Genomic DNA, 13,791 nt, shown 5'->3' with positions numbered 1-13,791 from the left:
TTATCCCCATTATACAGATTAGGAAACTGAGGCTCCCAGAGGTGAAGCAGCTGGCCCAAGGTGGAGTCAGGTCCACAGGAAGGCGCTTTTTCTGAGCTGAGTCCTTCGTTAGCCCCTGTGTGACCTTGGAAAGCTGAATTCGCCTCTCTGAGCCTCATTTCCTCATCTGTAAGATGGGGGGGGGGCATGACAATGACAATACCTTCCTTACGGGGTGGCTAGAAGGGACAAACTGGATTTCTCACCCCTCCATCCATCCAACAGTCACCGAGCACTCCCAGCGGGCCAGGCCCTGGGCTGGACTGAGGCTACATAGAGTGACGGACGCAGGTCCTCTCAGAGGCACCCAGACCAGGTGGGCCTCCAGCTGTGCAGGGCCCTGATGCGGACCCCGGCCTGACATCTGTCCGCCTCCAAACTGTGAATGCCAGGGGGGCCGGAAACGCGCCCGGCCAATCTGCCCCGTGTCCCAGCGCCTGTGGGCCTGGCACGAGACAGGGGTCCCACCAACAGGTGCGGAGTCAGGGAGTGAGGGTGGCCAGAGGGCACGGGGCCTCCTGCCCTCCGCCCACAGCTGGCGGGTCCTCCTTCCCCGGCCGCACAGGGAGCAGGGAGCAGGGCCCGGGAGGGCCGCCAGCTTCTCTCCTCTGTCGTGACGGCTGCTCTTAGTTTTAATTGAGATCCTGTCCTGCGAGGGCCCAGCGAGGGCCTCGGCACAGGCAGCCTGGAAACAACAACCGCCCGACGTGGGCACGTGGGCGACGGAGCCGCGGAGGGAGGCAGGCCCGCGGCCGGCGAGGCTTTGAGCCGTGGAGCTCCTGTCTGCCCGGCTCATACACCATATATTTTTGAACAGAAGGGAGGCATTCGCTTTCCCCCACAAGTGCCAAAAATAGCCCAGCTCCCGTCTTTGAACAGGAGCCTTTTGGTTCCTCAAAGAGACAGGAGCGGAGGGCCTGGGAGGAGGGGCCGTGCTGGCTGTGGGACCCTCCTGGTCTTCCCAGTCCCGGAAGGTGCGAGGGGACCTGGGGGCCTGGCTCGGCCAGTCCTGCCGGGGGCCAGCCGCCCAGCACCTGACTCCTCAGGGCCCCCCACAAACCCTCCATCCGCAGCCCAGGAGGCAGGCGTGGGCTGGCGACAAACAGAAAGCCAGGGCCCAAGATGGATGAGAAGGAAGTTCGTTAGCTCCTTCGCGGATGTATCCGATTTTTCATTCGTTCCAACAAATGGCACCAGGCTCTCTTCCAGGAGCTGGGACACAGCCGCGACCCAGGCAACAAAACGGGGGCCCGTCCTCCCGGCCCGAGCAGCCCGATGGGAAGGGGAGGGCTAAACGTGTCCTCACCAGCAGGCAGCGGGGTCACTGGCACGAGGTGAGTGTGGGCGAGGGTGGGTCCTGCCCTCAGAGGGACGAGGAAATGGAAGGGTCCCCCAGGGCCCGGACCCCACTCCTCCCGGCAGCAGCACACAGGAGACGTGTCCCCCTGGCTGTGGAGGCCACCAGGGCTCTGAGCTGGGATTCCAGAGCCTTTGGCCAATGTCTTCACACTCATTCCACCCCCCATGCTGGGAGGCCGGATTCGCATCTCTGCCCACTTTACAGACAAGCAAGGGGGCTCGATGGAAAGGGCCTGCCCGAGGTGCCAGAGCTCACGAGGGCAGCGGGGGTTTGCGCCCCGACCCGCTGGTCCCTGAGCAGGAGCGGCCACACCACACGGCCTGTCTGACAAGCTGCCCAGTTCCGCGGAGGCTCAAAGTAGGAAGTGGTCACAGGGCTGCGACACAGAGACCGGGGGACTTGAGCCCAGCCTGGCCGGCCTCCAAACCTGGGGACCCTTCTGTTCCCACAGCAGCTCCTTGGTTAGAAAAATAAAGAGGCCGCTTTCTGTCCCCGAAAAGCCAGAGCGGTGGGGGAGGCAGAGGCTGCTGGAGAGAGAGACGGAACGGCTTCCTATGGAAGCCCGGCCTGGAACGAAAGCAGGGAGCTATTTCTGCCTCGGGTTAAACATTCCTCAAATCCACATTCCTCCAGCCTCCTCCTTCCCCTGCCAGGGAGTGCAAGCACGGTGGCCCGGCCGCACGCCAGCTCCCTGGGCCACCAGGGAGACCAGGAATGCCACCGCCAGCAGCTGCCCTGCGTCCCTTCCCGGGCACCCCAATCTGGGCACCGCCCCCTGGGTGACACCGTCTCACAGAGAGTGGGACTCGGAGAGGGGCAGCCGGAGGCCGCAGCAGGTCAGGCTAGAACCAGGACCCAGACTCTGACCCCCTGGCAACTCCCCTGCCCATCAGGCTGCAGGTCAAGGGCTCAGGTGGGTCCCATCTGGTCAGCCAAGGAGCAAAACAAAGCAACACCCGGTCGAGCACACAGGCCTGCCCTGTCGAGGCTCCTGACCGGCGCTGCCCAAACCCAAATCCCCCAGGTGTGTCCCAACCCTCAGGGAGCTCATAGGCACCCGGGGCACTGCGGCCAGACCTCTGGATCCCACGGCCCCACCCATCACTGCGCCCCGCATCCCCCATTGCACCCATGAGGAGACAGACACTTTGGAGGCACCTGGGCCTTGCCAGGCGCGAGCAGGCAGGTCGGCACAGGACAGCCAGGGGCAGCCTCGCTCTCCACAGCCTCACCCTCGGCTGCCCTCTGCCTCCCAGCCCGCAGGCTCCCGAGAGCAGGGAGGGAGCCAACACTTCCTGACGGCTCACTCTCCTAGACTCACAGGCTGGGAGGACTGGGCGAGGCCTGCACAGCACCGGCACGAGTTTGGCACCCCAGGCTCAGCCGGGATGGGGCAGAGGCTGAGAAGGCCTCAGAGGCCCGAGTACCAGGCAGTGCCCACTGCCTGCTCCTACCGCCTTCCCACAGGCGCAGCTCTGCCTCCTCCCAGAGAAAGCCAAGCCGAGGCTGCCCCGAATCCCCTTCAGGAATCAGAGCACCGGGGACAGTAGGGCCCGGTGCTCACAGCCAGAAGGATCCCACCTCCCCTTTGGCCAGGAACCCAGGATGCCGGGCCAGTGTCTGCCGCTCTAGCAGCTGCTTGAATGCCTCCCGTGATGGGGCGCTCACTACCCTCAAAGCAGGTCTAAGGTTACAAGGCTCACGGAGGTCGTGGGAGGCAGGCACGGGGTGGGAAGAGCATGGCTACGTCCAGATGAACATCGGAGCCTGAGCCCCAGCTCGGCCCCTGAACCTGCCTGGGCCCCTTTGCTTCATCTGTGAAATGGGCATATAGTCCCCATGCCCAGGGCTGTGGCGAGACCACATGGGGGAAGCTGTACTCAGGCCGCACTTGGTGATGGGAGTAGTCATTATTGTCATTCCTCCCGCTGATATCTCCCCCTGCCGAGGGCAGGTGGGCTCCTGGCGACCAGCGAGGCAGGGCAGAAGGCAGGGAAGTGGCAGCCACGTCACCTGGCCCCCAGCAGGCAGCTGAGCAATCAGGTTTTTATTCAGGCTCCCAGCCTGTCTGTGGCCCGCCCTCCCCCCGATGCATGTCTACATTCACAACCTACACAGAGCTGCCTGTGCACACACCGTGCACACGCTGGGCACAGACATGCCAGTTCACCCACTCCTAGCACATGCCATGACCCCATCACTCACACTCAGAGCATGCCCACGGGAACCAGGGCTCACACGATTCTCAGCACCCCCCCACTGCACACCCACACCAGACACCCACACTCACTCACGCTCCCCGCACACCTCCACAGCGGCGCCTCGGCAGCCCCCACCCTCATGGGGCCCCTGGCCACCACCCAGGGGCAAACTCCAGCCGCATGTGTGGTCTTGGGCCAGCTCTGGCCCTCTCTGAGCCTCAGTTTCCTCATGTGTAAAATGGGAACGACCCGGGGCTGCTGGGAAGGGTCTGGGATGCATGCACGTGAGCACTGAGCTGGGCCCGGATCACACATGCCATGAAGCACCATGGTGACCGCCTCTGGCCCTTTCGCACTTGATCACAGATCCTGCGTCACCACCGAAGAGCTGAGGGGAGCACTCGAGACAAGCCACCATCCTGGTGTCTCTAGGACAGCGGTTCTCAACCTTGGCTGCACATTAGAATCATCTGAGAATCTTTTTAAAATCCTGATTTCTGGGCCTCAGAATTTCAAGGCCCAGAAATCAGGATTTTAAAAAGATTCCCAGGTGATTCTAATGTGCAGCCAAGGTTGAGAACCACTGCTCTGGGAGGTACTCCTGTCCCAGCTTGCAGGTGAGAAAACGGACGCAGGAAGAGACTGCGAACTGAGCCTGGTCACCAGGCACCAGAGTCCAAGCTCGCTCCGCCGGGGCCCAAGTACAGCTTCCCCTGGAAGTCTCACCCTCTGGCAGCCTGAGCATGTACAGAAAGGGAAACTGAGTCCCCGGGGGCCGGTGACTCTAGAACAGGGGTCCTCAGACTTTTTATTTTTATTTTTTTTATATATATTTTTTTTTATTGATTTCTTACAGAGAGGAAGGGAGAGAGATAGAGAGTTAGAAACATCGATGAGAGAGAACCATCGATCAGCTGCCTCCTGCACATCTCCTACGAAGGATGTGCCCGCAACCCAGGTACATGCCCTTGACCGGAATCGAACCTGGGACCTTTCAGTCCGCAGGCCGACGCTCTATCCACTGAGCCAAACCGGTTTCAGCGGGGGTCCTCAGACTTTTTAAACAGGGGGCCAGTTCACTGTCCCTCAGACCGTTGGAGGGCCGGATTATAGTTTTAAAAAAACTATGAACAAATTCCTATGCACACTGCACATATCTTATTTTGAAGTAAAAAAAAAAAAAATGGGAACAAATACAATATTTGTATTTGCATGTGGCCCCCGGGCCGTAGTTTGAGGACCCCTGCTCTAGAGTCACTATTTGGGCCGCACCGGTTCTGGGACTAAAGCCCAGGCAGGTGTCTCTCCAGCCCTCTAAGCCCACATCCACGCGGGACCCTAAAATCTGGCATCCAGAGCAGGCCCGCCTTCCCAACCGGAAGAGCGGGGGCCTGTGTGCACTCAAGCAGCCACCCACCGACACAGAGGCTGTCCGCGGGTGCCACTCACTCCCCATTCAGCTGAGGGCCTGTGGTGGCGCACCCTGGGCCGTGCACCTGTCTCCTGACTCCGAAGGCCAGGCGCCTCCTCCATGCAGGAGCGTTAACTGAGCACCTACTACATGTCGGTCCCTCTGTCCACCTGTGGGAAAGGGCGCTCAGAGCAGGGAGGGGCTCGCCAGAGTCCCACAGCCAAGAAACGACCAGCTGGCCATCGAGCCCTCAGCACCGCTGCCCTGCCCCCAGCTGGGACTGCCACCCCCATTTGAAGTTACCTGGGACCGTGGCCGTGAACTTCTGACCGTCTCTTTCCTGCCAAATAGACCACACCCCGGGCATGCAGCGTTCCCTCTTGTAACGACAGCAAAAGGGACAATCTGTTTACTCCATTACCTGACAGCAAGCGATATTTAGGACCAGATGAGCCAGATCTGAAGAAGCTTCAATGACGACAGCAAGACATCCCCACCTCGACCCCAACGGCCGACCCATCACGGCGCAGTGGGGGCGCCCCAATGGGAGGCACCGCCCTGGGTTCCCGCTATGTGACTTGGGGGCGAGATTTCACCCTCTGGTCCTTGGTTTGTCCATGCGTCAAACAAGGGCCTTGGACTGCGTGATCCCAAAAACCTCCCCCAGCTCAGAGATCCTAGGATTCCACTTAACGCAGTGGTTCTCAACCTTCTGGCCCTTTAAATACAGTTCCTCACGTTGTGACCCAACCATAAAATTACTTTCGTTGCTACTTCATAACTGTCATGTTGCTACTGTGATGAATCGTCATGTAAATATCTGATCTGCAGGATGGTCTTAGGCGACCCCTGTGAAAGGGTCGTTCGACCGCCAAAGGGCTCGCGACCCACAGGTTGAGAACCGCTGCCTTAACGGCAATCAAGGAAATGGGCCTGAGACGGTGAGCTGCCTGCTTCTCCCCCATCGCGTTGGCAAACGACGGGGAGAAACAGTGCTGCTCGGGGCTGGCCAGGATGCAAGGAAAGAGGCGCCTGGTTTGCTTTTGCTCAAAATATAAAGGGGAACACGCTTTCCAGAGAGCAAGTTAAGTTTCCAATCACAAGCCTTCTAAGACGTCCCAGCCCTTCCCCCCGTGGCGTCCTTGTGGGGAATTTCTCTTTAAGAAGAGATACGTGCAGAGATGCTTGTGCGTATCATAAACGCAACTTAACAGCCAAGGCAGGGATTTAAGTAAAAGGATTCGTTCACGTGCTGCACCATTTAAGGGTCATGCTTTAGCCCCGCCTGGCGTGGCTCAGTGGTTGAGCGTCGAGATCTCGGTTCATTCCCAGTCAGGACACAAGCCCAGGTTGGGGGCTGAATCCCCAGTGGGGGGTGTGCAGGAGGCAGCCAACCAATGATTCGCTCTCATCATTGATGTTTCTCTCTCTTTCTCTCTCCCCCTCTCCCTTTCTCTCTGAAATCAATAAAAAAAAAAATGTTTAAAATAAAAATTAAGTAAATAAAAGTCATTTTATAGATGAATGGTTAATGGCATAGGCACACAATCTCAGTCATCAGGTTTTAACAAGTCAGAAAATGAAGAGTATATAATCCCAAATATACAAAATAATGAAACCTCTGTATGGCGTCCCATTTAGTCTTCCTAAATAGACGCAGAATCTGTCCCTGGCATCATCGCCGCCGGCACCATCATCACGCGCCTGGATCACAACCCTCTCCTGCCATCCACCCTCTGGACCACAGGCAAACACCATCTCCAAACCCAGATCGGACATGTGTCCACCACCCCCATCCGTGCCCCCACATCTGAAAACTGTCCAGATCCCTTCCTATGGGGCCTTGGCGAGGGGCGACGTGAGCCCGGCCCCTGGCCAGCTGCGTCTCCCACCGCCCACGACAGGCCCCAGAGGGACTCAGGCCTGGCCTTGGGAGCAGAGGAAGCCGGGTCCAATGCCAAGGCCACGGCCAGGAGAAAGTGCCTTTACCTGACACGAGAGGCGCAATGCCAGAACGCCCTGGGGCACCGGTGGACGGGAGGGGCCAGGGCACCTTTACCAGGGAGCTGGAGGAGGCAGGTGGAGCTAGGACAGGCGGGAGTGGGAGGCCTGGGCTCTGTGACCCCGGCGAGTCCCTGCCCCTCTCCGGCCTTCTCCGCTTCTCTCAACACGGGGTCAGGCCGCAGACCACTTAGCCCGCTCTGCTCTGGAGGATGGAGGACTTGATCCTAAAACCAGGTGCCACCAGGAGAGCTTAAAGTTCCCCTCAGAACCAGGCCCCATGCTAGACTCTCCGTGTGCCCCGAATCCTCCCCATCTTTGGGGCTACTCTGATGCCCCCCCATTTTCCAGAGAAGAGAAGTGAAGCTCCATGAGACGGGGCTCACCCAAGCAAAGGACCAGAACCCCTGCCCATCCGCCCCCCAGGCCTCCTTCCACCCCCGAGGCTGCTGTCGAGCAGTCCCCAACTCCCCCCGCTTTTTAAATTTACTGATTTTAGGAAGAGGGCGAGGAAAGGAGCAAGAAAGAAACATCGACTTGTTCCACTTCCTGGCTGGTTCTTGCACGTGCCCTGACTGGGAGTTGAATCCGGAACCTTAACGTATGGGGACGACACTCTAACCAACTGAGCTACGTGGACAGAGTCCCCCATCCCTTTCTGACCCACATCCTGGACCTCAAAGCGCTCCCCCATTTGGACCCACGGAGTCACGTGAGCGGGTATTACAGAGGCTCAGAGAGGGTGAGCGACTTGCCCGAGGTCACAGAGCCGGAGTGGGACCCAGCCCCGTTCTCCGGGATACTGAGTTCTTTCCTATCAACAGACTTGCTGTTTCCTGCCCAGATGCCCAACTGAGTGTCAGAGTCTGACCTCGATCCCTCTTGCTGCTGCCCTGTTAGCCGTGTGGACGGGAAGCAGCCTCCGTGACCTTACCCCATGCACGCAGGATGACAGGGGCCGCAGCGCCGCCTCCCCCTGGGCCTTCCCTCTCCTGGTGGCTTACCCCTGCTCACCAGCCTCACCAACGAGCTGGAAGAACGTGGGCCGGACCTCAAAAACACACCCAGCTGTGGGGCCCTCCACACCCCACCTCCATCATGTGTCCCTAGATGGGTGCCTGATGCGGCCTCCCCGCCAGGCCTGGTGGAGCAGAGCTGGGTGGAGGGAACGATGATCAGAGAATATTCCTTATCCGACACGAGGGGCCTTCCTGGGACCTCCCCAAAGCCAGAGACACCCTGGAGCTCAACCAGTGACACCCCGCATCTCTCAACCCGACTCCTGGCCCCAAGCAGGAGTGCCGTTCTCTGCTCTGGGGTGCAGAGACCTTAGCTACTGACTAAGGACAAAGCTCGTCCCCTCCACAAGCTACCGCACACGGGGACCACTCTGGGCGTCGGGAAAAAGGCCAGAGAGACTCAAGGGAGGCAAGCAAGGCCAAGGCAGAGCCCGCTGTCCACGCCAGAAGAAGGAAGCGGGCGGAGGGCCCTGGGGAGCACCGTGGGGGGAGGAAGAGGACGGGAGGTAGGAGACGCTTCTGCCTCTTGGGGAGGCTGGCTTGGGCCCAGGAGCCTTTAAATGGATGCAGCTCAGACCAAGGCAGATGGCTGGAGCACTCTGGCTCGGTGTTTCGGCAAGCCCGGCTGGTTCCCTCCTGAGGGCAGGAACGACACCTCTGGTTCACGTCTCCCTCTCCGTGCCCTGGGCGAGCGTTCCTCAAAAGGCAGGTCAGGGCAGCCTAAAAATTAACAAGTGCCTGAGGCAGGGGGTGGGGGGGCCTCGGCAGACAAAACAAGATCCTGTTAAGATTCAGGCAAACTGAGCCCAGCCAGTGTGGCTCAGTGCTTGGGCGTCGACCTATGGACCAGGAGGTCATGGTTCGATTCCCGGTCAGGGCACATGCCCAGGTTGCGGGCCTTTTCCCCATTGTGGGGCGTGCAGGAGGCAGCCAATCAATGATTCTCTCTCATCATTGATGTTTCGGGCCTTTTCCCCATTGTGGGGCGTGCAGGAGGCAGCCAATCAATGATTCTCTCTCATCATTGATGTTTCTATCTCTCTTTCCCCCTCCCTTTCTCTCTGAAATCAATAAAAATATTTTTTTTTAAAAAAAGAAAAAGATTTCTACGTGTGCCAGGCACAAAGACCAGGGCCGTAGGAAGACTCCTCTGTGGACCAATGAACTTCGTCCAGAAGATACATCTAAGACCAGTTCAAGGTGAAGTTGAATTGTGTAGTCAAAACAATATTAATAACGATCACCAACATGCCTCCTTGCACCTTTGACAGATGTTTGTCATCGTTAAGGATGGCTCCTCACTAGGCTGTGTGTGAATTATCCTGCTGACGCTTACATCCCCTAGGTGCCAGGCACCTTGAGCAGACCCATTCTGCAGATGAGGAAACTGAGGCTCAGTTAAGTGAGGAGCTGGCCATAGTCCGGGCACACAGGGCACACATAGTCTGGGCAACAGTCTCACCAACAAGCTGGAAGAAAGGGGGCCAGACCTCAAAAAGACCAGGTTTCGGGCCACACTCCTGCTCTGAGTCCCTCCGAGTGCTCTGCGAAAGGAACTGTGGGGAAGGGTGAGGACTGGGTTACAAGGCACTGACGGCTCACCGAACCTTATCTGCAGAGGAGAATAAAAATCTCTGCGGTGGCAGGCACGAAAGACAAAGGGCTACGGCCAAGCCGAATCCAGATGTGTCTAGTCAGGGCCACACAGCTGGAGCTTCCAGACCGCCGCCTGCTCCTCACACACACAGACCAGCAGGACAGTCTTCCCCAGGGGCAGGAGGTACAGCTGGACCCTCTGGGGGACCCTCTGGGGGACCCTCTGGGGGACCCTCTGGGGGACCCTCTGGGCCCCAAGCGGTGCTGCAGCCAGCTGTGCTGTGCCCGAGGTGACCTTGGACCCCAGGTGATGCCTACATACGCCACAAACCCCGGAACCACTGGTGGGTCTTCGTGGGGTTCCTGGGAACCACGATCTACATGACAAACACTTGTCAAAGATGCCAACTGCTGGGCCCAGACCAGACCCACAGACAGCGCGCGTGGCATTTAACAAGCGCTCCAGGAGACTCTGACATTTGAGCCTCCTTCCCAAGCGCTTCTCTCCTGACCCCACACACTGCGCCCCCTGAACAGAGAGCAGATGGCTCCACTCCACATCCGAGGAAGCCCATCTGGCTTCCGTTGAAGTAAACGAGGCATGCGGCCCGCCGGCCGGGAGTTTGACATGCTTGGAGAGGCTGTCTCTGGCCTTCTGCTGGGAGACCTCTCATTCAACAAATACCTGTGGACCTACTAAGTGCCAATGCAACTAAACAGACCAGGGCCTGCACTGGGGAGCTGTCATCGGCCAGGAAGACATACAGGAGACCAAGAGACCACCACCAGTCCCCCGGCCTACCCCTAGTAAGGGCTCTGGGAAAAGAGCCCGGCTAGCTCTCTCCCTGAGAGAAACTGTTCCATGTCTCCAAAGGCCGTTAAAAATAGCCCAGCCCAGCACCTCCAGGCCAGTTCCTAACGGATCCTCACTGACTCGACTTCAAAGGTGGCAGATGTGCCCAGAGAGAGGGGGGTCGACAAAATGACTGCCAAGGCCCCTTCCCATCCAGAATCCACCAACATGGCTTATAGCAGAAACCAGAAGGGGCACGAGGAAAAGCCCCCGACTTCTCGGCGTGAGCACTGAGATAACTTTGGAGACACGGAGACCTGAGTTCAAATCACGACGACGCCTAGTAACTGGCTGTGGGGTCTTGGCATGCCACGCGCCTGTCTGAGCCTCGGTTTCCTCATCTGCAGCCGTGCCCAGGGCGGCAGCGAGGATTCACTGTGTTACCAATGCAAAGAGCTCAGCGTGTGACGTGCCCACGAAGCAGAGAACCTGGCTCCATGCAGCTCTCAGGTGGCTCCCCTGCACCACCATGATGGAGACACCCCGGTGCAGCCCAAGCCACGGCTCCTGGCACAGGAGCCCGGAAGTCCCACCTGCAGCCTGCCTGCTCACAGGTGCGGACGGTGCCTAGAGAAAGGCCCAGCAAATCGCACAAAACAGCAGCCAAACTGGGAGGGCCCACCCAGCCACCTTGGAAAAGGTAGGAGTAGCAAGGAGGGAGTCCGAGTCCTCAGAGCTCGCCCCTGAGAGGGGCAGCTCCCGGGATCTGAGCTCCTTGCTGCAGATTCTACTGGAGAGGGGCCAGGACCTGTCAGCAGACCAGCACCCACTCAGGAAAGCCCCTTTGTTCCAAGCACACCGGTGCCAGGGCCATGGACCTGAAGCAGGGGCTTGGACAGACCTGCAAACGTGCCCAGAAGGATGGGGGGGAGGGTAATGTGTGCGCGCACACGAGTGCGCGCTGGGGGAGCCGGAAGCAGAGGTTGTGCAATGCACCATCAGAACCTGCCTCCATCGCCTCCATCAACGCGGGCTGGCTGTCGATCTGCTGACTCCAGGGAGGGTGCAGAGGGGCTGGACCCACGCAGCTGCCCACGTTGGGATCTGAATTCCAACCCAAGCCCAGGGCCCCTGCACAAGCCCTACCAGAGGATGCAGCTGTCCCCCCTCCCACCGCCCCCCAAGAAAAGCCGGTGGGCCAGGACCCCGTGCCATCAACCCCAGTATGTCAGAGCATCTCCCCGAGGCTGCGGGGAGAGAGGAGTCTGTAGGGAGAAGCTGTGGCGGGCGGAGCCGCACAAGTGCAGAGAGACCCGCTGGGGCAGATCTAGAGAAGTCGGAAATGGACAGCAGACCCTCCTCCCAGGGGTGCTCCCAGGGGGTGAAATGCTGACATGGACCAGATCACCGGGGGCTGTATAAACCCACTTCCCAGTTTGGCAGATAGAGATAGAAGCGGGAGATTGACATGGGAGCCAGAGGAGAATTCAGCCGGAAAATCCAACAGGGCGCCCAGGACCCTTGGCCGCCCCCGCTGCCACCAGCTCTCTGACAAGTCTCCTCCCCCCACCCCTACCCCCCCCCCCCACACACACACACACATGATGGGGCCAGGGAGGGGGCGACAGGCCAACCTCGCAGTGGCAGCAGCAGTGGCATCGTGATGCATGAATCACCCGCCCCGCCGCGCTAGTGCCATCGGCTCGGCGCAGCCGGAACCACCGCGCCACCAGGCGCCCCCTGCTGGGACCACCACCCTGGCCCACGCGCGCCCTGCCCTTTCGGACAGCCGCAGAGACGGGGCTGCGGGTGGGTTGGGGCTCTCCCTCCCGGCCTGGGGGTGGCCCCTCGCACCCTGACAGGCGACACGCGCCCCAGGTGTCGGGGGCGGGATGCCTAGAACAATAGGGCCAGGTGTGGGGCTGGGAGCTCGGTCCGCGGGCTTCCTCGGTGGCCCCGGCAGAGGCAGGGCAGGGAACGACCGAGGGGAAGGTGGCGGCGTGGACGCGATGGGGAGCGGACCTGGGGCGGGGACCAGGGCTTTGGGGGCGACCAGGCGTGCAGGAGGGGCGCTGGGCGGGGGTCCCGGGCGCGCACTCACAGTAGGTCTTCCTGGTCAGCTCCTCCACAATCTCGGGCTTCAACTTGCTGTTAGATTTCCCCATCCTCGGCGGCCGCGGGCCCTGCCCCCGGGCCGGACCCGGCGGGGCGCCCAGCAGGAGCGGATCGGGCAGGCGCGGGCCGGGACGGCCGGGGCGGGGCGCGCGGAGGCCGGCGGGCGGGCTGGGCCGGGCCCGGGCGGCGCCTTTGTCTGCGCCGAGCCCGCGCGGCCCGGGCTGGGGGCTCCGCGCGCGGCGCTCCGCGGCCGGTGGCACCTCGCGGCCCTGGACGCCGCGCGGGGACCGGGGCGAGCGCCGCCGCTGGGCAGGCCGGGCCGTGGGCCGCCGCCCTCTCTGGGCGCCGCGGCGCGGGCTGCGCTGGGCTGGGCGCCGACGCGGCCGCGGTGCTGCCGGTCGTCCCTGGTTACTGGGCTCCGCGGCACATGCTCGCTGCTGCGCTGCCTGCGCTGCCTGCGCCGCCGCCCCTGCTTCCCCGCCTCCCGCCCGCACCGGCGCGCCAGGGGTGGGCCCGGAGCCGCCACTCAGCGCTGGCGCCACCTCCCGCCCCCGCACCCCCGCCCCCCCGCCGGGCCTGCGCCCGCGAACCGCGGCCCCGCGAGCACCGAGTCCCGGCGATGGAGGGGCTCCTCTCGCCTCGTCGTGTCCCGGGGCGGAAGCGGGAGGCCAGCCCTCCGCCCCCCTTAATCAATCTCGGGCGCTCCAGTCACCACCCCCCACCACCACCACCCCCTCCCCCTCCCCCCCCCCCGCCACACCCCCCCCAAGGAGCCGGGCGGGGTGGGCCCTAAAGATCTGCCGTGAATGAGGCCAGTCTCTCTCCGCCCGGCGGGATTCATTCATTCGACCCGGATTCGCTGGGCGCTGGGGACACGCAGTGAGCTGGACGGGACGGGCGCTGCTGTGCAGGATGGCACACATTACGTGCGGCACCTACCACACCTACCACCGCCCGGGGGAAGGTGACCTCCAAGCCCAGGGGGCGGGAGCGGGGGGGGGGGGGCTGGGAAAGGGATCAAGGTCCAGAAAACCTGGAGGAGGGAAGGAGGCCTGCCCCCACAGGGAGCGCTTTCCTGCTCTGAGCCCCCGGGGCGGGCAGGTGAGCGAGAGGCAGGTGAGGAGGGGGAGGGCCAGGGGCAGGCCTCCCCTCCCCCCCAGGAGCTGGGCTTCTGGAATTCCAGCTTTCCCTGCTTCCCTGCTTCCCTGGCCTCCATGTGCTCTGCGCTCCCAGCAGGCAGAGGCTGGGCAGGAGTT

The 13,791-nt window shown here is 61.3% G+C and overlaps 1 protein-coding gene across 1 annotated transcript in view; it reads right to left on the bottom strand.

Annotated features, from left to right (window-relative positions):
• NCS1 (neuronal calcium sensor 1) overlaps nt 1-12,605 on the bottom strand; it is a 41,108-nt gene extending 28,503 nt beyond the window's left edge. Inside the window, exon 1 of the mRNA XM_081104296.1 lies at nt 12,522-12,605. Coding sequence (XP_080960422.1) covers nt 12,522-12,585 — 64 coding nt within the window. The 5' untranslated portion in view covers nt 12,586-12,605. The remainder of the gene's footprint in view (nt 1-12,521) is intronic.
• Between the last annotated feature and the right edge of the window lie 1,186 nt (nt 12,606-13,791).

Source organism: Myotis nattereri (genome assembly GCF_964212035.1).
Source record: "Myotis nattereri genome assembly, chromosome: 12".
Lineage (NCBI taxonomy): Eukaryota > Metazoa > Chordata > Mammalia > Chiroptera > Vespertilionidae > Myotis > Myotis nattereri.
Note: the sequence above shows the minus strand (reverse complement) of the source record. Positions and strands in the feature narration are given on the sequence as shown.